A 22,971-nucleotide genomic window follows, 5' to 3' on the forward strand; every position below is an offset into this window, starting at 1 on the left:
GCTTCGCCTCGGGTCCACGAGCTGGGTGTGGAACGATAACACCAGTTAGAGCCCTCACCCCCCCGGGCTCTAATGTCCCGTGAATTGCTGTCAGTAGGAAATTGTCCAAGTGACTAGCTCAAAAGTTAAGCGCTGGCCTTCCGAGGCAAGACTGCACTTTGCATGTTCAAATACTGGATAAGACAAAGTCAGTATTTCATCCTACCTAGGTCGATAAACTGAGTACCATTAAATTGTTATTAATACCCATATAGAAAGAGGATGTATACAATATGAAGTGCTATTTGAACACTTATAATGAATGTCAGGGGTACTACACTAAGCTCATGAACTGGAGTTTGCATGTTTTTATTTGTGCATTTGATTGAATTTGACCACTTGGAAATACATGTGTATGTGTGTTTCACGGTAGGCGGAGTAGGGCGCGTGCAGGGTGTTGGTTGGGGGTGTGGTATAGCAGCGCCGTGGGGGAATAATTAAAAATGTTTAAAACTTCACATTCATGAAGAAGAAAACTGCACAAACAAAGTCATACTTTAACAAAAGAAGGCTACGAAAACAAATGGAACCGTTTTATTGGGTGTGGGGAGAACTAGCTTCAGTGCTGATTGCAAACATCTAACTTTCCTTTCCTCAAAAAAGTATTTAACACCTATGTTTTTGTTCTGTTTAAGCTATCCATGGGAAGAACTTAGTGGCCATCCTCCACCTACTTGTAGCCTTGGCGATGCACTTCCGGGCACCCATTCGACTACCTGAACATGCTACAGTGCAGGTGGTGGTTGTAAGAGTAAGTCTGATTTTTGGGTTTGTTATAGTTTGCAAATCTTTGTCCAACTGCCTTGAATTGGCCCTTGATGAAAGCATTTGGTAATGGTGTTAAAAGCACTGGAACACTGAGAACAATAGGCCCATTGTTACAAATGAAGCTAAATCCCCACCTTCCCTATTTCAAAGACAACAAAGGCCAGGCATGGCTCCCAGAGGCATCTCACTTGGAATGCGCATGTTGTAACAACAAAGATATGAATTCTAAAGGGCTTCCGAAAGCTGTGATGTGCTGGACCCATTACCACGTCGGAGCACAATGTATAGCAGGTTGCGGAAATCAAGGAATCTGTTGTCTTCGGATCTGAAAGCAGCATTCCTTCATGCCACTTACATGGCACAACTGGATATTGTTTTTTTTTTGTTTCCTTCCTGGCAATTGTCAGTTGGGAGAGCGTGGGGGTCTGGTGTTCCTGTTGTATGCATCCTGAGGTCTAGATAACTCTGTAATTCCTTCATCCATTTCCCTTTTGTAACTTTCCTGAAACTGGTTGCATTACAAACTCCATCAGAAAGGGAAGCTTGAAGTGGTTGAGCGTTTAGAAAGCCAACCCACACTGCTTGAGGTGAGGGATCACCAGAGGATGAAGCTCACTAATCCACATCGAAAAACACCTATTCCTCGTGAAATCACCTCAAGCAGGAGAACGAGCAGATGGTCATCCCTGGACCAAAATGGTAATTGATATTCCCCGATTATGAGTGCTATCAGAGAGACACAGTGCATGTTAACTATGAAGTCCTCAGCAGATGGAACAAAAGCCTTTAGCAAACTAAATTGGAAATTCCTTTCCATTCACACTTCATCAGAAGAAGTTAAAATTCCTCAATCAGCTAAATGGTTTGCTGGAGTGTTCTCGTCAGGTAGATGGAAAACAAGGGAAGGTTTGCGCATTTGCATCCAGTGAATCCTTCGAATTCAACACCTATTTTGGTAGCAAGCAAGAATTAAGAGTTAATTCAAGCTGTCCTAGGAAGACATCTGATGTATTTTTGGAATACCATTGCTGATGGTCTTTGCCCTAAATGGAATCCTACATGTCTCACAGCAAATATTTCATTTCAAATAAATTAATACTGTCATTTGAAGTCATAGCATGGATCAGGCTTTTCTTTTTAGAATATTACGACAGGACTAGCTAGACTTTGATCCTCTTAGCTTGGATGAAGTCACTGATTCCATCCTGGCCTTCTCTAGCCGCAAAGCACCAGGTCCAGCCTTCCATTCTATAGACATTTTTATGCTCGAGATACTGAACTGGAGCCCAATATCATAGAACTCTGTAACCACTATTATTTCAACCAAACAAATTTCCTCCGAATGGAAACTGCCCACACTTGCCCCAATGTTTAACAATGTCCACCAACAAAAAAAAAACATGTCTTACCCTAAAGCCCTTCTGGATGGAGTAGTTAAAATCTTTGGAAGAGCCATCTATGGTACTTTATTTAATTGGATGGGGAATATATTTGGCCAGATGTCCAATTTTGGGATTTCATAGAAGAATGGGTTGCGAAGACCAGATTCTGAACCTCTCACTAATGCTTATTTAATAGGTCTGCCCAGAAATGTTTACTGTACTCGGGCTTAATGGAGATGAGTACAGCTTTAAAAAAAATTGTTACTGTTTTTTCTGATGCAGCATAACATAACGCTAAACTCCCCACTCATCCCCCGCCCATTCCTCTCCACCCCCCACCAGGACATGGGTAGTGGAGTTATGCAAACGTGATCAAATAGTAATCAGGATATTCCTAGAATTCAGTCATTTTGGGCAATATTGTTCAACAAATTTTCTGTGAAGAAAGACCAGTATCAACGCCCAATCGGTCTAATTTAGTCTGCTCTCCCTGAATCGCATACATGACCCATTCTAGGGACACAAAGTTCCAAAGTTTATGATACCAGTCTGATATGCGGGTGGTCCGTAGATTTCCATTTCAGAGGGCCGCTAGTTGAATAATATTGAATGCCTTCCTTTGATGTTTCGGCCACTGCTTGTTATCAGGCTTGGCGGTACCTAGGAGGACTTTGCCTAAAGGTCTCTCATTTTTAAAATTTTAAAATCAAACATTGCGCATATATTACATGTTACTTCCTCCCAGAACGGCTGAAGTTTAGGGCAGGACCATCAAACATGTTGCCAATCCCCGGTTCCCCCACAGTTTCTCCAGCACGTATCAGGAATGGTCGGGGTCATCTTATGCAAACGTGTAGGAGTGTAGAGCCACTGGAATATTTTAGCCAAAATTCCCTTATCTGAAGGGATCTTGTCAGGTGGAGGATATCGCCCCAAAGGTTGGTCCACATCTCCTCTGTTGGTGTAGGCTTCAATGTTTTTTTCCCCATCTAATTTGGTAGAGTAATTTCGTTTTCGGGGGTTCATCTGTTAGGAATTTGTAGATTCTGGAGATCAGGTGTTTGTCCCCGGGGTTTGAGGTCAGGAATTCTTCAAATGGTGCAAGGGTTCTCAGTGCTGCTACTCTGTTCGGTGGGGCCATCAGCCAATGTAGTACCTAGAAATATTGGAAGCGCTGGGTCTCTTGTAAGCTTAATTCTTTGCATCGGTTAAAGGGTTTGATATCGTCCCCTGGGAACATATTGCGGAATTTCATGAAGCCAGCGGCTTTCCAGTGTGGGAAGGCATTGTTCTGTAGGCTTGGGGTGAACTGTGGGCTCGCGAAAAATTGGAGTAAAGGGGGAGGGAAATGTTGTGATGTTGTCGGACTTCCTGATCCCAAGTGTCTTTCACGACTCGTGATCGAACTACAATTTATATTTCAAGGTCTGTCTGCTCTAGCTAGTCGTAGCTTTTCTCCCTTTCTCGGACCTACTAGCTCTTTTTCTCTTTGCCCCCATCTCTTGTCTGTGTCCCCCCTAAATCAGTTAATTAGAATGCATAGTTGCGCAGCTTAATAATATTCTCGGAAATTGGGAAGACCTGCTCCCCCTCTGTTTGGAGGGAGCATTATTATTTTCAGCGAGATCTACAGAGTTTGCCTTTCCATTTAAAATTAGACACCATCTTGTGTAAGGTGCGAAAGAAAGAGCGGGTGCTATCAAAATCGGGAGGGTTTGGAATAAATAGAGAACCCAGGGCAAAATGACCATTTTAATAGTGTTGATCCTCCCCAGCCACGATACCGAAAAGTGGGGTCCACGTCTGCAGTTGTTTTTGGATATGTGCTAATTGGTGCTGAACGTTCGCTGGGTATAGTTTCACCAATGTACGTGTAATAGTCGCCCCCAAGATTCAAATGCTTTTGGGAACCCATCGTAGCTGTGTCACTTCTTTAGCTCTTTTTGCGTCGTGTTGTTTGACCAATGCAATATTAATCTTTAGTCCAGCAACCAGGACAAACCTTTCCAATTCGTGGAGAGCCTTGGGGAGTGAGTTAACCGGAACCGTACCCATGAGGAGCATGTCATCCGCATATGCCATCAGTTTATGCGCATCTTCCTCATATGGTATACCTTTGATCACCCTCGTTTGGCACATTTGTGACAAAAGTGGCTCTAAGTGTAATGCGTATAGGAGGGGGCAAAGGGTGCAGCCCTGTTCCGTACCCCTTCATAGTGGTACCAGGCGGGATAGTTGGCAGTTTATCAATGCAATAAATTTAGTGCCGAATCCTGTTGCTCTAAAAAATGAAGGACCATTCGACCCGGTCTAATGCCTTCTCTGCATCCAGTGAGACAAGCGCGCAGCTTCCCTTTTTTTGGCTACTTTTTCCATCAGATAACACAACTTCCTAAGATTATCATGTGTCTGGCAATTTTTGTATTTTTTTTTATAAACCCGGTTTGGTCTGGATGGATTAGCGCAGCATTATATGTTCCAAACGGTTGGCCAGAATTTTAGTGTAGATTTTAGCATCTAAGTTTATGAGCGCTAACTGGCGATATGATCCACATTTGCCTGGATATTTCCCTGGTTTGGGAAAGAGAATCATTTTAGCTTCTTCCATAGTGGCCGCAATTTTGCCACAGGTGGCGAATGAATTAAAAATGTTATAATTTTAGGGGCTAGAGTTGTACGGAAACTTTTATAAAAGGAGGCGGTGTATCCATCTGGACCCGGTGATTTGTTGGTCGACAGGTTCACTATTACATATAGTACCTCCTCTCGAGTGATATCTGCTTCTAGTATTTCACTATCTGGGGTGGATGTACTATTTAGTTAAATTGGTTGTATTTGTGCTGGAGTAGTTGGTCAGGGTGGTCTGACTCATACAGGGCTGAGTAAAAGGCCTGAAACTGTGCAGTGTTGTGTTCTGTTGTCGTCACCCTTGTACCTGCTGAGTCCTCTACCCCCAGGATTGTTTGGGCCGCGTATCTCTGTTTTAATTGTCTATCCAGAAATGTATCCGCTTTGTTAGCCTTGATATCATATTTTTGCTTTAAATAAATTAGAATCCTCTCAGCTTGTTTCGTATGCAAAAGATCTAATTTGCCCTTTCCATTCCTATTTAACCTCTGGAGTCGTGGCTTGAGTCCATCTCCATATGTTTCATAGTATTTCTAACTTCGGTTTCGAGATGAAATTCTGTTCTTCGCTTGAGTTTCCCCCTATATGCTTCAGCTGCTATGATCTCCCCCCTTAGTGCTGCTTTCAATGCATCCCAGAGCACACCTTTACCTGTTTCCGCACTGGTGTTAATGGAGAAGTATATTAGTGGTGGATGGGATGGTAATGCGCTTAGCACCATTCAAGTAATGGCTCCCTGCGAGTGGCCCCTGTGTACCGCCCAACTGCCCTCACCATTTGCCCAACCCCTACCCACTGCACTCACTCCCACCCCACCCTAGAACAAAGAACCCCCCCACCCTGGTGTAGGCCACCCTGCTAAATCTTCCTTGGACACAGTCCTCGGAGGCAACCTATTTGATTTAAACCAGGAAAAACATGCAGGGTATACAAAAAGCCCTTCCCTTACTTTTTCGAGGTTTCCAAGACGAGCTCTAACTGTACCTCGGCTTCATTATGTAAAGTAAATCTGGCTTGGCGGAAGTTACCTTCTTCAGCCGATTCTTTTTTTCGGTAATGTCTGTAATGGTCAGTGTTCTAGGCTGTGTGATCCAAGGAGTCATGGTTTTCCTGCGGGTGCGTTCCTTAGCTGTCCATTCCCATAGCCTAAGTCCCCTGGGGGTGTAGTTGTGGGTGGCCGCTGGACGAGGTTGTTCGTTCAATTCGCATGATCCAGGCCCCCTTCCCAGTTGAAGAGGAGGCCAAAATGGAAGGTCCATCTGTATGGTACCTCTTAAGCGTGCAGATGCTCCAACAGGCTATGCATCTCCCTCCTTTTCTGCAGTGTGAGTTGCGATAAATCATGAAACTGTTGAATTTCGTTGCCATTGAAAGTGATTGGAGCTTCTCTTCTTGCTGCCGACAGGATCTGTTCTTTTTGTGGGTAGCAAGCTAGTGCGGCAAGGATGTCTCTGGGGTGGGCACCTGCATCTTTGCACGTTGGGCCCATTCTGTGGATCCTATCATTTGGGAAGTCCACCACCCCTTCTGCATTCAGGAGGTACTTGAAGATCGTCAAGAATTAAGTATGCGCCGTGCACTAATTCTGTGAAATTTCTAATGCACATTTTGGACGGCCATGACCTGTTCTGCAGGTCTTCACACTGCAACTCAATATTTTGTGTTGTCCTGGCCAAGTGTTCGAGTAGTTCGTCTGATTTTGTTCAATCGAGGGCCAGGTCTTGGAGTTATTTTTCATTATACGCAAATGTCAACAGCTGAGCGGAAATGGAATGCACCGGGCGAACCATCTGACAAACTGGCCAGCTGCCTCCTTCAAAGGCATTATCGACTCTGCAGCCGCACCAAGACAAGAGTCTTTTATTCAAGCCTGCATCTCAACGGCATCAAACACGGCCAAACTCTTCAAAGTCTGCAAGGAGCTGGCATATCCTGCAGCAGCATCTTCGTCTATCACACACACACCCAGGACCTTTGCTCGGCCCTGGCTGCACGCTTCACTACAAAAACCCTAGACATCCTTTCCACTATCTCTTCCACACCACAGCATACACCAACACCGTAGCCTCCCTTGGCCCCCCCCCTCCACTGAACCCCCTCATCTCTCTCACCTGTCACACCGGTTGAGGTTACCAGACTGCTCCATCCAAATAGGTGGGACCCTGCCCCACAAAAACCTTTAAAGACAATATTGACTCCCTCACCTCAGCCTTGGCTGATCTCTGTAATCTCTACTTCTCCACTGGAGTTTTCCCAACTGCACTGAAGCACTCCCAAGTGCACCCTCTGCTCAAAAAACCCTCTGACCCCTCCATTCCAGAAAACTACTGCCCCATCTTCATCACTCCCTTCCTGGGCAAACACCTGGAGAAACTGGCTATCTCTCAGCTGACCCTACACACTGAATCTATTGGTTGCTTCCATGATCATCAATCTAGCTTTAGAGCATCCAGAGGCATGGAAACTGCTCTTCTGAACAACTGTGAAGACCTGCTCTCTAACCTTGACACTAACACCCCAGCTATCCTCATTCTCCTTACCCCCTCCTCTGCCTTTGCACGGTTAAGAACAACATCATGATTGCACGTCTCTGTGACACCCTGGGAATCACAGGACAGGCTCTGGCGTGGTTAACCTCCTTCCTCTCCGACCGCCCATCCCAGTGGGGAACTCTTAGCTTTTCACTCTGCTATCACTTTCTCAACTTGTGGCGTTCCCCAGGGATCTAACATATCCCCTGGGTTCTTCAATGTCTATTTGACTGCCCTGGCACGGATTATTGCCACATTCACCTCTAACTTCCAGTGCTATGATGATGGCACGCAACTATCTTTCAGGCTACCCTCGGCCGCCTCCTCGCTCAAATCTGATTGTCCGCTATTCAGTCATGGTGTGCTGCAAACGACCTCTGCCTCGACGCCACTGACACTGAGACTGAGACTGTGCGCACTAGGACCCCTGCTCCTGTTTTCCCCCCTTCACTCTTTCCGACCTCCATTTTCCCTGCACTCAACTGCGAAGCAAGAAACCTTGGGTTCATCTTTGATTCCACTCTCTCCTTCCCTTCTCACATTTCAGACATCTCAACAAAAAATAAATCTATCAACTACACCCCTCAGAGGTATTCTACCCTTTCTCACTTTCCCCCAGAGGCTCACTGTCTCCAGAGCCCTGGTTCTCTCCAGGCTCGACTATTGCACTAGCCTCTTCCTCAACCTCCCTTCTGCCCTGCGCCCTCTGCAACTCATCCAGAACGGACCGCAAGATTTTTGGTCTTGAGTCCAGAGACTGCATCTCTCTGGCGCTGAAATCCCTACACTGGCTCCCTGTGGCTGCAAGGATAAAATTCAAGACCTTTGCATTGTCCACAAGGCTTTCTGGGACCTACCTAAATACTGTCCCTCACGAGCCCTCCGCTCATTTAACTCCAGCCTTCTGCGTGTGAGCCGGTTCTCCAAGCAGAGATTTGGTGGGAGATCCTTATCCTCAGCAAGTGCCTCCCTCTGGAATAGCCTCCCTGCCACCCTACGTCTTGAGCCAGATCTCCTGAAATTCTGTAAACTGAAGACTTTCTTCTCTCTCCCTCTACCCTGCTAACCTAGCGCTCTCCTTTCCCTCTCTCACCCCTATTCCTTACAACATGCTGACTGGCGCCTCCAGAGTCTCACTGGTCCCCGGCACCCCCGCCAGTCCTCTCGCACTTGCCTCGGGGCCCTACACCCCACCCTCACTCAACGCGCTGAGAAATGTACCCAAGGGAGTGGCTCCCTCTGTACTTACTCCAGTCCCAACTGACCCGGTGCACTTGACCCTCGCCTCCCTGTGACCCTCTGTGTACTTCTCGATCCGTACTCACCACGCCTGAAGATCGTCTTGTCTGTTTCTCCCCTGTCTTCACCCCAATTGTACTGTTAAAAATTGCAGAATCGCAGTCAGGCCCATTTGCTATATCGCACACTGTTAAATGTATTTTATGCACTTACTCTGCCTGTGCAGACTGTTATCGTCTGAGTTTCAAGGGCTCTGAGCAACTGTTGTTTTTCCCTGTGCTCGCACCCTCCTTGAGCGCCTTGAAACACTTGCCTGTGTATAGGCACTATATAAATATACAATACAATACAATTACTGTTGACCCTTTCCTCTAGAGGTGAGATGTCCTCCTTCATTACCGCAAGTTCACTAGCAAGTTTAAATTTGCTAGTGAAGGTATTGAATTGTACCTGCAGGGAGGTGGTGAGCCTACCCTTGAACTCCCGAAAACATTGTTCCATTTCTTCCTATGAAAGCAGCCTTGATGTGGTCTGGAATACAAGACTTGTCGCTGACTGAGTCTTGTGTACTGTCCGAGCTTGTGTGAGCTCCCTCGGATCGTGACCAGCAAACTTGCATGAGGTTGACCTTGGGCGCGGAATGTTGACGAGGTTAATGTGCTGTTTTTCTGCCTTTCGTTCCTGGCATTGGCTGCTATCTGCCCCGGAGGGTTCGCCTCTGCCCCCGATCTTTCTGCACACCTGCAGCCAGAGGGGCCTGAGGCTGAGATGAGTCTTCTTCTCGGGAGAGTATCCCTTGTGGGTTAGGGGTAGCTTCCCGTGGTATCTACTCCCGGATGTTCTGGGCAATTTGTGTTGGTTGCCCCTATTTACTAGCACCCAAGGGCCCACCTCGTATGGCAGGACCTGGGAGGTCTGGGTGCGACCGCAAGGAGGAGGATGTCTTTCCTCACCACTGTGTTGTTGGATGGACCTAGTTAAGGAGGACAGCGGCTCGGTGTACCCACGTGACACCTGCTGCTCACTGTGCGATCTTGGGTTCTGAGATCCTCACCAGACATGTTCACTGTGTTTGTGCCCCCCAGCCTGCTGCCTCGTCCCGAACAGGCATCAGCGGGGGCAGAGGAGCAGATCCAGGCATGCCCGGGCTGAACAGCGCCTGATGCAGAGTTTCAAAATGTGCACCTGGATCACGGTGCCAAGGCCTCTGTTGCGTCGTAGTTAAAATAGGACTCGGCACACGCTCTACATCAGACAGGGGTTCGGGGGGGGGGTCCCTGTTCTTCTCTCGACCACCTTCAGCGAACAGGTTATGCGTGGGGGCTCACCAATTTTTCCCCTTCCTCACACCCTGTGTCGTTAAGCGTGCGTAATAACAGAGGGGATTGCTGCTCACTGCTTGTTCATGGGGCCCGGGGGTCCTCGCCACCCAAGCTCACCTTGTTGGTGCTCAAGCACTTGAGGCCTCTTCCTGTAAGAGCCCCGACGAGAATGGACACAGGTGTCCCCAGGCTTATCTGTGCCAGAAACAAGGCTTCCTCTTGAGCTTCTGGATATGTGGAAGTCGGAGGCCGGGCCTCCATTGCGTTATGGTGGGATGGGCTTCCTCATGTCCGGTGCTTCGTTTCTTCCGCCTGTGCTAAAAGGGGCGAGCACGGCTCCTCCTGCCCAGTCGCCAGTTCCGGGAAGGTGGAAGCTGTGCTCCGCGTCCCTCAAAAGGCTGGCAGGCCAGTTCCCCGGCGTTCGTCTGATGTTGCGCGGAGGGCTCCCTGTTCGTCTCCCTCCACCAAGCTGGAATATGCATGGGGGCCCTCCAGATGTCCCTCAAGGCGATGCCTGCTGGTTTCTCCTCAGCCCCAAATGACGCTCTACTGACTCCACACCAAGCTGGGCGTCTTCGGGGTCAGAACTCGACAACCCGTGACTCTACTTGCCGGCGGCTATCTTAGAATCCATGAGTACAGCTTTTAATTGAGTTAAATGGAAATTAGCACAGGACGCCTCGAAGGGAGATGAGGGTACCTTGGGCATTACTTTCAATTTTGGACAGTCCACATTTGGACCTATGGTTACAATTCCATTTTGAGCTGAATTCTAAACTCACAGAATTGTTTGATTGTAAAACGGGGGTGTGCAAAGGTGCATATCAGCAACCCTGTTTTACATACAAGTTAACTCTGTCATGATGTTTGCACTAGCAAATTTCCCATATTGGAGAACGGCACATCCTGGGTCTGGAATATGCAGAGGATGTTGTCCTGATGGTACATACGCCTGCTATCCTTTAGAGGTTGATTGACAAGTGTACCTTTTTATATAAGGACGAATGTCATCTTATGGGAATCCCTCTCAATCCTGTGGTGTGAGGCTAGTGAACATTTTAAAACAAACTTGAAATCCCGTGACTATTCACAAGGAGGAAACTTGATTGGGTCAACTAATTTCAATATATGGCCATTACATTTAGTACCATTAGGTGTTGAATGCCTCAAATAGAAATACAGATAGTGGAAGATTGCCTCTTGCAACAGTCGAGTCGGGTTTTTCCCCATAAAGCTGTAAGGAAGTCATGGTATCAAAGTAAGACACACCTGTGATCACAATTCAAGAGTGCTTATTAAACTGTAAAAATGGTTGAGATAAACACCTAATCTAAATCTAAATCTAAGATGGGAGCAAGCTACGACCATCAAATAATAGTAATACAGTCTTAGTGGAGTATAGTCAAATAAACGACGCCTGTACTAAAAAAAATATATATTGCCAATCCTTACTGCTATGCTACAAAAGAGTGTGGGATAATGTTCACAAGAAAAGAAAGAAGTGTTCACAAAATGATGAGTCAGGATTTTATGGCCGGGGGTCTCCCTTCCCACGTTTTTAGCACGGAACAAGGCGGGACTCTTGAGCACAGCACACTCCTGGGCTTCTCTGGCACGAGGTCACAGTTCCTTTTCTCAATATCAGGACCTTCTGTGTCCAAATCTTTCATGCAAAGTCTTTTGCTTCAGAGGGCCTGATATGCCATTAACAACGAAACAAAAGTTCCTTCTACTAATCTTCACGTTAGGCGATTACTCTTCACCCTTAGACCTCCCTCAGCTGGGCTCTGATCCTTCTTTCAACGTTAGCCTCCGTCAGTCGGGCTCAGACCAGCCCCTCATTGTGGAGATCCCTCAGTTGGCTTCACACTTGTCATTACCATGTTCACTGGTGTATTACTACTCACCCTAATGCGCAGGTGTCCGTCGGGTTCACATTTGCCGGAGTACACAGTTTACTTAGTTTTCTCACAATGCAGGATTCACTTCCCTTGGCTTTCCCCTGGCATTCCTCTGTTGGGTTCACATTGCCATTTTAACACAGTTCAAAAGAAAGTCATTCTAAACGCCTTAGGTTCTTGTCTTACCCAAGTATCATGCCCCTAGTCAGGCTTCACTCAGTTTTATCACCACAATGTTCTCGGATTGGGTTACTGTTTACCCTAATTTGCAGGCATCCCTCATTTGGGTTCACACTTGCCCATTTACACAGCTCACTTTGTTTAGCTTTATCTTGGTGTCCCTCAGTCGGGTTCACATCTGCCTCCACAACGTGCCAAAGATTTTCGACTGTACAAGGGGTTTGGCTTGGCCCTCGTATGACCACTTCAACACCTCACGCCAGCCTCCCATAGGGCCTCTTGGTACCTGCAGTTTCTACAACATCCGAAGACTTTCGACTGTGCACGGGATTCAACATAACCCGCTGCAGGACCACTTTGATTTTCCCAGTTCAATACATTCTCCTTGTTCAGGAGCAGGGGACCAGTCAGAGTGCTTGAAATGAGTGGCCATGTGGCGCTGGACCACTCTAACTCTGCTACCAATTTGGCTTACAAAGGATCTTTGTTCATTAATCTTCTTTCTTCATATAATGTTGCTCTTTGCAACCTTGAGCACAACAGTCTGGTCTATTAGCCATTCTTTCCGACTCACCAGCTGTGCCGAACGCTATTGGCATCTCCTGCCTCTACAGTCAAGGATGGTACCACAATGGCAACCGCTTCTCCCCGCCCTGGCTATCAGTGTGGGAGGGTCCCATGTATCGCTGACATCCTTCGCACCATTTGCCAGCTGCAATTCCTGGTCTTACGTTTCCCTACTCTGAGGCTGCGTGGGTCTGGGTTGAAATGGGCCAGGGCAATTCCCTCATCATCGTCCTTTCAGGTCTCGCCGCCTTTCTCCTCCATTTGAACTGCCTTCCTGGAATAGCTGCTCTCATGCGTTTGGCCTTGCTCAGAGTGTGTGCTTTCGTGCTCCACCTTTTATCCTATGGGGGATGAGAAAGGGAAGTCGGGTATGTTTGAACAAAGTTGATTGCCTGATCTCATCTGGTCTCAACCTGGCGTGCTTTCATGGGGAATTATAGCCCTCGTATTCACATGGGGATTCTTTCTACCTCCTAGTTGATCAACCCTCGTCTTAGGGGGGGGGGTTGGTAAACTTGGAAGGGAGAAAATTGTAGGGTTTGTGAAATGAATGGGAAAAATCTGTAAAATAATAGTTTGGAGGTCTGTCGAGGGAATGACCGGGATTATCATTGTGAAATGAATAGGGGGAATTGTGGGAACAGTAGTGTTTTTGTCAAAGCAGACTGGGAGTTCGGGAAATAATAATCGGAGGGATGGGGAGAAGAATGACTGTGAGTACTTGGGTAGGCAACAGGAGAATAGGGATTCTGGGAGATGTAGTTTCCCACTGCAACAGGGTTTGGATTTCTAATAGGTTTACCAGATGCAGAGGGGTTGTTGGTTTCTCGTATGGGAGATTCATTGGGTGGAGGCGAGGTTGTTGTGGAACAGCCTATAAAAGCCTCAGGGACATTGTCATCCTCTTCCCCGGTGTAATGCAGCGGTTCACCTGGGCATTCCACCGGGCATAATGACACTGTCAATCTCGGGCTGCCCTACCCAGGTGATCCTTGCTCGCTCGTCCACCCCCAGGGGTGGCATCTGAGAACACCAGCCCTTCACTGGCCACCTGAATAAGGGATTCTTGGGATCTACTTGGGAGAATATACTCCGGTTTCTCAAAGAGCACTTTCTGAAAGTTGACATAGCTGAGTCTGTTTCAATAGCAGTTTACTAAGCAGGGGTTTGAGGTTATCACGCAAGCCCAGCCCTTCAGGTTAAGGAAAATTCCTCCTTGAGACAGTTTTATTGCTCCCAAATCTGCCCCCCGCATGTCCATTACATCAGGAACTTGGCCTTTTTTTTCAGAAGATGGGCCGAGAGCTGCTTTGTTGCCTTCCATTCATAATGTGGGCCAATTTTGTCCTTGCCCTAGATTTGCCATGATAGGAGACTTGTTGAACAGTGATCTGGCCCAAAACTCCCACTGGCTATTGCATACAAAGGAGCAATTGGAAAGCCTAAAAAGTGTCACTTTGTTGCTCCATCCAGAAATAATTGCATCCTGTGCCAAATGGCTAATAGTTAGCCACAGGACATAGACTTCTGAACAAAAGAAAATGGAGCTAAGGAAATCTTTTATTAAGTGGTGTCTTGCCTTTAACTCCTCTGAGAAAATTGAGATGTAGCTTGCATGAATTGGCTGGAAAAGTGTGGGGTCTTTCATAACCGGTCTGTGACTGGGCATACTGCCCCTTGCATGTAATTCCGAAAAAATGCTACAAAACTGCCTGCATGGTAATCAAACAAACAAAACAGTCTTGAATTTATTTGATGGTTCTGTTATTCTGTACTTGGATGCTTATAATTATTAGTCTACAAAATGTTGCTATTAGGGAAAATTCCCTTGTTTGGTTCTATATGCTTCCGGCCATGAAGGAATGGATTGCGCATGCTTTAGCAATGCATGTTGCCAAAGCCTTTTCAAACTGGGAGGGATTACATGCTGATTCTTAACTTAAAATGGGAGGATTTTGCACTTTGACGTAACATATTTTTGCATCTCATGCTCGATTTATTTTTATTTGACCTGGTTACCTAATGTTTAAAATGTTGTTGTGAACATCTCTGTCGGTAACTTGCAGCACTGGGGTCTCTTCCATGCCCCAACGCTCTGGCTGTGGGCACCCGACCAAGGAGGCTCCCGCGGTTTATGGTCATAATCTCGAAGAAAAAAAATCTCAAAAAAAAGGCCGAAATGTTTTTTTTATGACTTTTTTATTCAAAATGGGGTGGTCCCCCCCCCCCAACCTCCTTTTTTTAATTTTTATTTATTTTTTTACCTTTTTTTTTAAAATCCCGGACCCCAAAATAAATATATAATTAAAAAAAGAGAAATTTTCGATATTTTGACTGACCACCGGCTCCCGCATCTCACCTTGGCTTCGTCGTCATAGTCTCTCCGGGATGTTTGCTGGTGTCCTGATCTCCAGGCAAGACCCTTCTAAGCAGCCTCCCTCATGACAGGATTTCTATCCTCGCAGGCCCGAAAGACGTGGCCGACTTCTCTCGTGCTTGTCTACCTCTCTGATTGTCGGCTCCAAATGTTATGCACCTCTAGCCACTACACAGGTTGCAGGCGCGAGTTCTTAAGCCTTAGATGACCGTAGTTACTGGAGTTCTCTGGGCATGCCTGACCCCCAGAACGGCCTTCAGGTCTCTTCTTTGTCTCAGTACCAGAGTGGTGAAATGACATGTTGGTTTGTACTGCTCCTAGTCACCTCCTCGTCCCAGCACTATAGTGGTGTGACTGAGAGGAAATGCTAGAATGGGATTGGCAACAGCCTATAAAGGCAGGGGGGGATGTTGAGGTTGGTTATCACAGGGGAAAAGGGGGATACCATGTTTTGCTTGCTTACATCCAATCCCCAGGGACCCTCTGCCCAGGTGATCCTCCCTTACATCTCCACCCCCACTGTCGGGATCCAAAAGCGATGGCCTTTCTCTGGCCACCTGAGAAGAGGATGCAAAGGGAGCAGGTGTGAGGATGCCCTCAGGTTTCTAACAAATGCCATATTACATCATTGCATGGCTTATGGTTCTGTTATGGCCTACAGCATTAGAAATGTTTCCATTTGCACTATCGGGGCATTAGCACTGTATACAGCATATACACAGAGATTTTAACATAAAAGTGGAGGTCTATGATTTTTTTAAATGGGCTTGTGAATTATAGATATTTTTAGCCTTATTGACTTGGGATACTAGTAATCTTAGGAAATGGATTGACACAATATGGTAAATACACCCTACATATCAACATGCCACCTAAAATGTTTACAGATGGCGCCCGCTGGAACACCGTTAGAATGGGAAGCAATGTGAGTCAACGCAACAGAGGAGGGACTATGGCGTGTGTATGTGTGTGTATGTATGTATTTAGTTTGTGTCGAAGGCATTGCTATAAAGTATTAAGGACATGGAATGCAAAGCGAAACCTTAAATATCTAGATCAACTAAACCTGGGAAGATGTGCTCACTTGCTTCATTAGTCCACATCCCGGTTTCACCATTTATCCAAAGTGTATCCTCCTGGGAAAATCATTTAATCACACTGTCTCTTATCTGCAGCTCGAAGTGATTCTTATTTACGTCATAGTTTGTTACTATATATTGCTTTTACTTTTTTTTTTTTTTTTTAAAGCCAAATGACCATAGATATAGTAATAATAATAGTGCAATTTAGGTTTTGTCCACCAGTCATTTGCCACTTGGCTTACTTATGACCATGGTGCCTCCAAGTATCCAATACAGATGATGCTCCTTGCAATGTATTTTTCCGTGAAGACCCTTCTGTTGGTGTAATCAATTTCCAAATTAGAAGATGTGCGTGTATCTTGCCCCTGAGCATCTGGTCAGAGCTCTAATAGATGAATTTAACTGCATCTGTAACGATCCGCAGTTTTTTTGTTTTTGTTATTTGTTCAAATGGCATCTGACGCTACTGCTACCAAAAAATGTGATTTGGGGTAGGAGTGGGCTTTTTGCGGGTGCCATTGACACCGTATGGAATTGCGCGCACTTCCTTTGGGGGAGTGGGTGTATCAGGAATTTTTTCACAGAGCTACTATACTCCCCTGGTTAGACAACCTACCTTGGCATTGGTGCACATTTGTTTTATTAATCCCTAACTTGCCTACTGCAAAAAGACCACTAGGTGGCGGCACAGGCAAAGTGGTTACTTTATAGCGGTAGACATACGGTAGCTCTTAGAAAGGAGATGTTTCATTCAATTGTTATGGTGTCTGGCAATTAATTTGACAATAGCACTAAAGCTGCCAGCCAAATCGCCACACAATGTCGCCTGCGAATTATTAAGCAGTATTTAGCTACCCAACGTTCTGGCGAATTTGAAACAACGTGAGAATCTCCTCCCGTCGCCAATGTTTGTGAGATAATGGGAGCGGTTTTCCAGGCATTCTCTGCATGGCTGTTAAATCTGTGTGATGGGAGGCCGTCTGTATCGCCTTTGCAGCTTTTGACCTTTTGTGTCTGCTCGCATAATCCCTGAATCATAGGGGCGAGGTCTGTCTCCCCCTCAAACCACCCGACCCCTTCCCCAATCTCTTCTCAAACATCCTGTTTCCAAGCAGCGGGTGGGTACCTCACGAGTTAAGTACTTACATGGTTGCCTCTGACATGGTGGAAGCCCGCAGGGCCGACTCAGTACTCCGACCTTACAAGTTTGATACTTTAAATACTATTGAATTGGTGATTCTGTGTTGCAAAGCTTAGAAGCGTGAGGAATCCGTCATGTAGGCGCTGTACCTGACGAGAATGGGTGATTTCGATGTTTTTCTTTCACTCTTGCCCAAACAAGGGAGGTTCTGGGAGTTTCTCTACTACTGGCCTATATCCCGGGTTAGAGTCTCAACCAGAGTCTTTAGCTCACCATCCTTTCACAGAAGAGAAATACATATCAGTCTTTGCCCTGCCCAAGGGCAGTCAAGCACCGAAATGCCAGGCAATTCTCTTCTGGACAAGAGTACCAACAGCAACCCCAGACACGTGTTTCGGCCTGTTTGGGCCTCGTCAGTGAGGTGGAGCTGTACCTCTCTAAGAACAGTGAGCAAGGGTGCCACGTCTGAATTATCATTGTAATTTAGTGTGAAGATCCAAAGCCACTTAATATGCACAAACAAGGGGGTTCTGGGAGTTTCTCTACTACTGGCCTATATCCTGGGTTAGAGTCTTTCACTCTTTTGCATTTTTCAAAGCTGGAGTTGTCAGTCTTTCACTGGAGGGAGCGATTGCTGATGGTACATCTTAGAGCAGTGGTCTTCAAACTTTTTTGGCCAGGGCCCCCCTAAGCAAAATTTGGGCAGGTCGGGACCCCCCAGAAATGCCAAATGGACAGTATATATTGCGCGCCGTCACCTGCTCCCATCAAAGTCGCTGGGCTCCCTCATCCCACTCCTACCCAGTCGCTGGTCTCTCCCCACCCCATCACACACCCAGGGCTCTCCCCACTCTGCTCCCATCACTATCCCATGGTTCCCGCCCATTGTGCTCCCACCATAGTCCCTCGGTTCCCCCATCCCGTTCCCAACACAGTCTGAGGGCCAGTGGCGGCTGGTGAATCTTTTTTAAGTGGAGGGGCATTAAGGGGAGGTTCGGGGGGGTTTCCCCCTGTGAATTTTTTTTTAAATAATAGGTTAAAATGTTGCATTGTAGAGCAAACTTTTAACAAAAAATGGGTAAATAGCCAAACAGTTTGCAATTGTTGCTGGGAGTCCAGGGGGCAGGCATTGATATTTTATTTCTATCGCGCTCGTACACAAGTGTTTCAGAGCGTGACAAGGCAAGGGAGGGGAACAGAGGAGAATAAAACAGCGATCTTACTAGGCCCAGTGACATTGAGAACGCGCAAGTGTGAGGGGAAAAGTGCATGGAAGGGGGGAGAAGTGGAAAGTGCGAAGCAGAGGAGAAACAGATAAATAACAATAAATAAATAATAAAGGCAACAAACAGTGGTAGTGCAGCCAGCAATTTGCAAGTGCTACGTTTAAGGCAGCAGACAGGGTAGGTCTGATAAGTGCAGGAAGAAAGATGGTTCTCCTCAAGTTTTAGAGTGGCAGGGCGCTGTTCCAGAGGGAGGCCCCAGCCGAAGACGGAGATCTACCCCCAGCTCGTTTCTTTGATAAACGACTGACCCTGAGGGAGTTGGAGGTAGAGGAGTGAAGAGCTCGAGAGGGGAGGTATTTGCGGAGGAATAGCTGAAGGTATTTTGGACCCAGGCCCCAGAAAGCCTTGTGGACAAGGCAGAGGGTTTTGAATGATAGATGTCCGGTAAAAAGATACCATCCCTGTCCCCTGGGCCCCACTGGTCCTAACACAATGAACATGATTATGTGTATATGCAAGGCGCTGCACATTCATACAGCAATCACTCTATCATTCACATGAGCATCCATCACCATACACTCACTCATAACGCATCCATACACATGTTTAAATAAAAACAATGAACATAAACGTACCTTCTGCATTGGCCTGTGTGTGGGTGCTGAAACGGCCTGCTCCAGCTGCTCTGTCCGTATGTGCGAGGAGGCGCAGGAGCTCCCCCTCGGACATACAGACATGCAGTGCCCCAGCCAGCATTCCCAATGAGCTATGCAATGCTGGCGAAGCAAAACGCCCCAGCACTTGCATGGCTCAGTGAGCATGTGCGGCTGGGGAACTAAACTGAACTGTCAAAGGGAAACAGTGTTTCCCTTTGACAGTTCAGCCAGCCCAGGAGCACTCCATTAGCTGGATAAAGCAGCTGAGGGAGTGCTCACTGTTTCACTGGGCTGGCTCCTTAGCTCCTCCATAATGGGTGAGGGGCCACTGGGTGGGCGCCTCTTGCCATTATGGATGAGCCGCCAGGCTCGGACAGGCCTATAGGGCAATGCCTGTACCAAAAATGTAAAATGCTAGTTTGGGCCAATCAAAATGGGCCACCATTTTGGCCAATGTGGACCATTTTGATGAGTTACTTAACTATGCAGTTAGTAATGTTGACCATTGTTGCTGAATATATCACAATTTACTTACATTTTAACACAAAGCACCCCTTTGGGTACTATTGAAACAGTGGGCTTCATAACTACTCTGGCGGTAGCTGTGCCGGTAAAACCGGCACGGCTGCCACTGGAGTTGCATCCGGGTCTGGCACCCGCGAATGGGCAATTACTAGGTCATGCCGAGTTAGGCGGACATGATAATTGCCCTTTCGAAGGTGCCGGTAGATCCCCATTCCCATTTGAGCCCCATATGGCTCAAATGGGAATGGGGAGCTCGGATGAACCGGCACCGTTAATAACGGTGCTGGTGCATCCGACGAGCTGAGGTCAGACCTGGCGGGGGCTGTCAAGCACCCACGAGCACAACTCTTACTATGGCGGAACGGTAGCAACGGTGCCGGTAGCTTACCAGCACCGTTGTTACTGGTCCGCCATAGTAGTAATGAGGCCCAGTCTGTGACTAAAGGAATGAATATCCATTTACAACTGTGGGCCACTTTTTCATTGTTGCCTGAGACAGTTTCATGCTTCAGCCCGCCCATGTGGGCCACCCCTGCCCATTTCTTCCAATCTAAAAAAAAAAAAAAGAAAAATCTTTTTTCATGCTGAGCTCTCAGGGCCCCCCTGGGATGCACCCGCGAACCCCTAGGGGGTCGCGACCCACAGTTTGAATACCACTGTCTTAGAGGAATCCGCAGCAGTTTCTTCGAGCATTCCTCTTGGTGACCTTTTAATATACATAATATATATTTAATATATAATAAATATTTCATAATTTTCCCCCAGCTACCCAGGGGAAAAAATCTAAAAAGGTGCATGTGATGGTGTTGCTTTAAGAGACATCCCCACATCACGTGGCGAGGGGCAAGATGCAAGGGGAAGCGGAGGGGGTGGGCAAGGAAAAGGGAGTTCACCTGTTACGAGTTGAGAATAAAGACTTGCTTTATTCTCCTCCTGTCTACACGTCCTGATTGCGGTATGCATGCATGAGGCCGTTTGGGGAAGGCATCCAGAGAAGAAATCTGGGCACAACATTGCCAACAAAGTGGTTTACAGAACCTGCGTGCTGCAGTCCCTCCTCGCGACCGAGCGAGTTGCAGAGGGGAATGCACTCTGACCAGGCGTGAAGCGAAAGAATCAGCAGAGGCCCACGTGGAGCTGCTTCTGTGCGTCAGAGCAGATGTAGGAAGGAAGCAAGTCCTGCTCAACTTCCCACTTCAAGTTGAGCGCGGGAGAGCGATCTCCGCCCCCAAAGGAACGCCGGCACTCCACCACGTGAAGCCCATGTGTGACGGCCACTGGGAGGCCTACCGAGGTCGGAACCAGGCAACGGTGTTGGTCTGGTCCGCATACGAACAACACAAAGGCATCGCAGGCGCACAAATCGGGCGTGTGCGCAAAGGTGTTTCACCACGTTGTTGATAGTGCGCATTGAGCCAAAAGAGCACATATGATAGTGGAGTCCATTTCCCACGGCGCAAAGAGAATTGGGCAAACAGAAGGCACCGCTGGTGCACGTGTGCGAGGAGATATTTGACCACGTGGCCCATAGCGCGCACCCAGCAGAAAAAAGCGCACAAGGGGGAAGAAGGCCATTTCCATACTGCGTAAAGACGTCCGAGCACTCCAGCAAGCCAAAACACGCCCCAGAACGTTACACACGAAGGAGCCTGCAAAATCCAGGGGAGATAACGGAGAGGGAGTGAGAAACCCCCGATTTATCAAGCTATCTTCAAAGGTGAGCATGGTAATGAAGAATCATGTCTGGAAATGATACTCTCATCATTCCCCTCACACCAGCCCCAGCCCTGCCGTCCAGAATCCAAGACAGTCTCATCACCCAACTGCCCACACATTTCAACCTCACAGAATCCAGCAACCTAGCACCATGCTGGAAAAGATGGCCCAGGGACTTCGAGGTATGCATCAGGGCAATTGGTCCTGTGGATGTAGAAAAGAAGCACATCCTCCTCACACTATCCATAGGCCCAAATGTTAGGGACATAGTGGACAAACTCCCCACGGACTCCACAGACACATATATGAACCTTAAAGCCACTCTGACCATTTCACACCTCAGACAAATGTGGATTATGAGAGGCCCATATTCCACACGATGAAACATATCAAGGGAGAATCCATGGAAAACTTTGTCATGCGACTGAGACTAAAGTTGAAACACTTCGATTTCAGTAACTACTTCAATGAAGAAACCCTACGCTCGCAAATTATCGCTGGGTGCGAATGCGCAGACCTCAGAAAAAGATTACTGCAAAAATCCCGTTCCCTGGAGGAAATATTACGTCTTGCACGCTCTGATGCGGCACTAGCATCCCAAATTGAAAATCTAGGTGACATCAAAATCACCCATGGCAAATGTGAAATGCATCAACAAGCCAGACCGAACAACCAAAGGAAACGGCGAGCCATTTTTCTACAGATGTGGATACGAATTTCTTCATGAGGGTCTACGCCCTGCAATTGGCCAACAGTGTTCAGCGTGTGGGGAGAGGATCACTTTAAAGGCCGTATGTTCCCTATACTGGAGTCATATGAGAGTGGAGGGAACCGGAGGAAGACCGCATCAAGGAAAAGAGAGGCAATCACAAAGCTCTGCAAGGTCATCGAACCACCCATACGAACCGCCTCAGCGACGAGCAAGAGAGAAAGAGGTGGCCTCAAGAGAGGAAGGCAGGAGACTGGTGGGACAACAGGCCAACCTCATCAAGGTCAAGGAGAAGGCCCAGAATATCTGTACGTTACCTAGTTGAACACTCTTCAGACGGACAGCCGATCGAGCGCATCTTCGGGAGAGGATATCCGAAGAAAGGAAAAACATTGAAAAGAGGCTATCTATATGTGCTAGGAGACACAACAAAGAAGGAACATAGCCCAATCCTCCTAATTCAAGTGAACAACACGGCAGCAACATTTTTTGCGGACACTGGAGCAACAATAAACGTGATAAGCGAGGAAGTATGCACCAGTCTACCGCAAGCTCCCCGTCTCCGGCCAGCAGAAGTACACATTTATCCATATGGGCCTAAGACACCACTACTGTGCAAGGGGTACTTCATGGCGGCGTGCTCCTACAAAGGACAAACAAAAAGAATCCCAAATGCACATACTAAAAACAGCCACAGAGAGTGGGTGCATCTTGAGCTACAAAGCCGCCATTGACATGGGACTCCTCCATGTACTTTACATGCTCATGGCCCACAAGTATGTTGACCCAGCTGCAAAGATTGAGCAATTGTTCCCTGCATTATTCAAGGGCCTCGGGAAACTAAGAGGGAGGCAAATCGAACTCCACATTGACCCTCAATTGCTGCCTGTAGCTCAACACTACTAGGGAATCCCAATAAATATACAGAGGCAAGTAGAAGTACTCCACAAACTTCTTGAAGCAGACCTCATTGAGCCCGCAG

The 22,971-nt window shown here is 47.2% G+C and overlaps 1 protein-coding gene across 3 annotated transcripts in view; it reads left to right on the top strand.

The window, feature by feature from the left end:
• PARVB (parvin beta) overlaps positions 1-22,971 on the top strand; it is a 533,348-nt gene that overhangs the window by 317,642 nt on the left and 192,735 nt on the right. For all 3 annotated transcript variants that reach the window (XM_069628141.1, XM_069628143.1, XM_069628144.1), the window contains exon 6: positions 675-790. In XM_069628141.1, coding sequence (XP_069484242.1) covers positions 675-790 — 116 coding nt within the window. The remainder of the gene's footprint in view (positions 1-674; positions 791-22,971) is intronic.

Source organism: Ambystoma mexicanum, chromosome 12 (genome assembly GCF_040938575.1).
Source record: "Ambystoma mexicanum isolate Mex_15411 chromosome 12, UKY_AmexF1_1, whole genome shotgun sequence".
Classification (NCBI taxonomy): Eukaryota; Metazoa; Chordata; class Amphibia; order Caudata; family Ambystomatidae; genus Ambystoma; species Ambystoma mexicanum.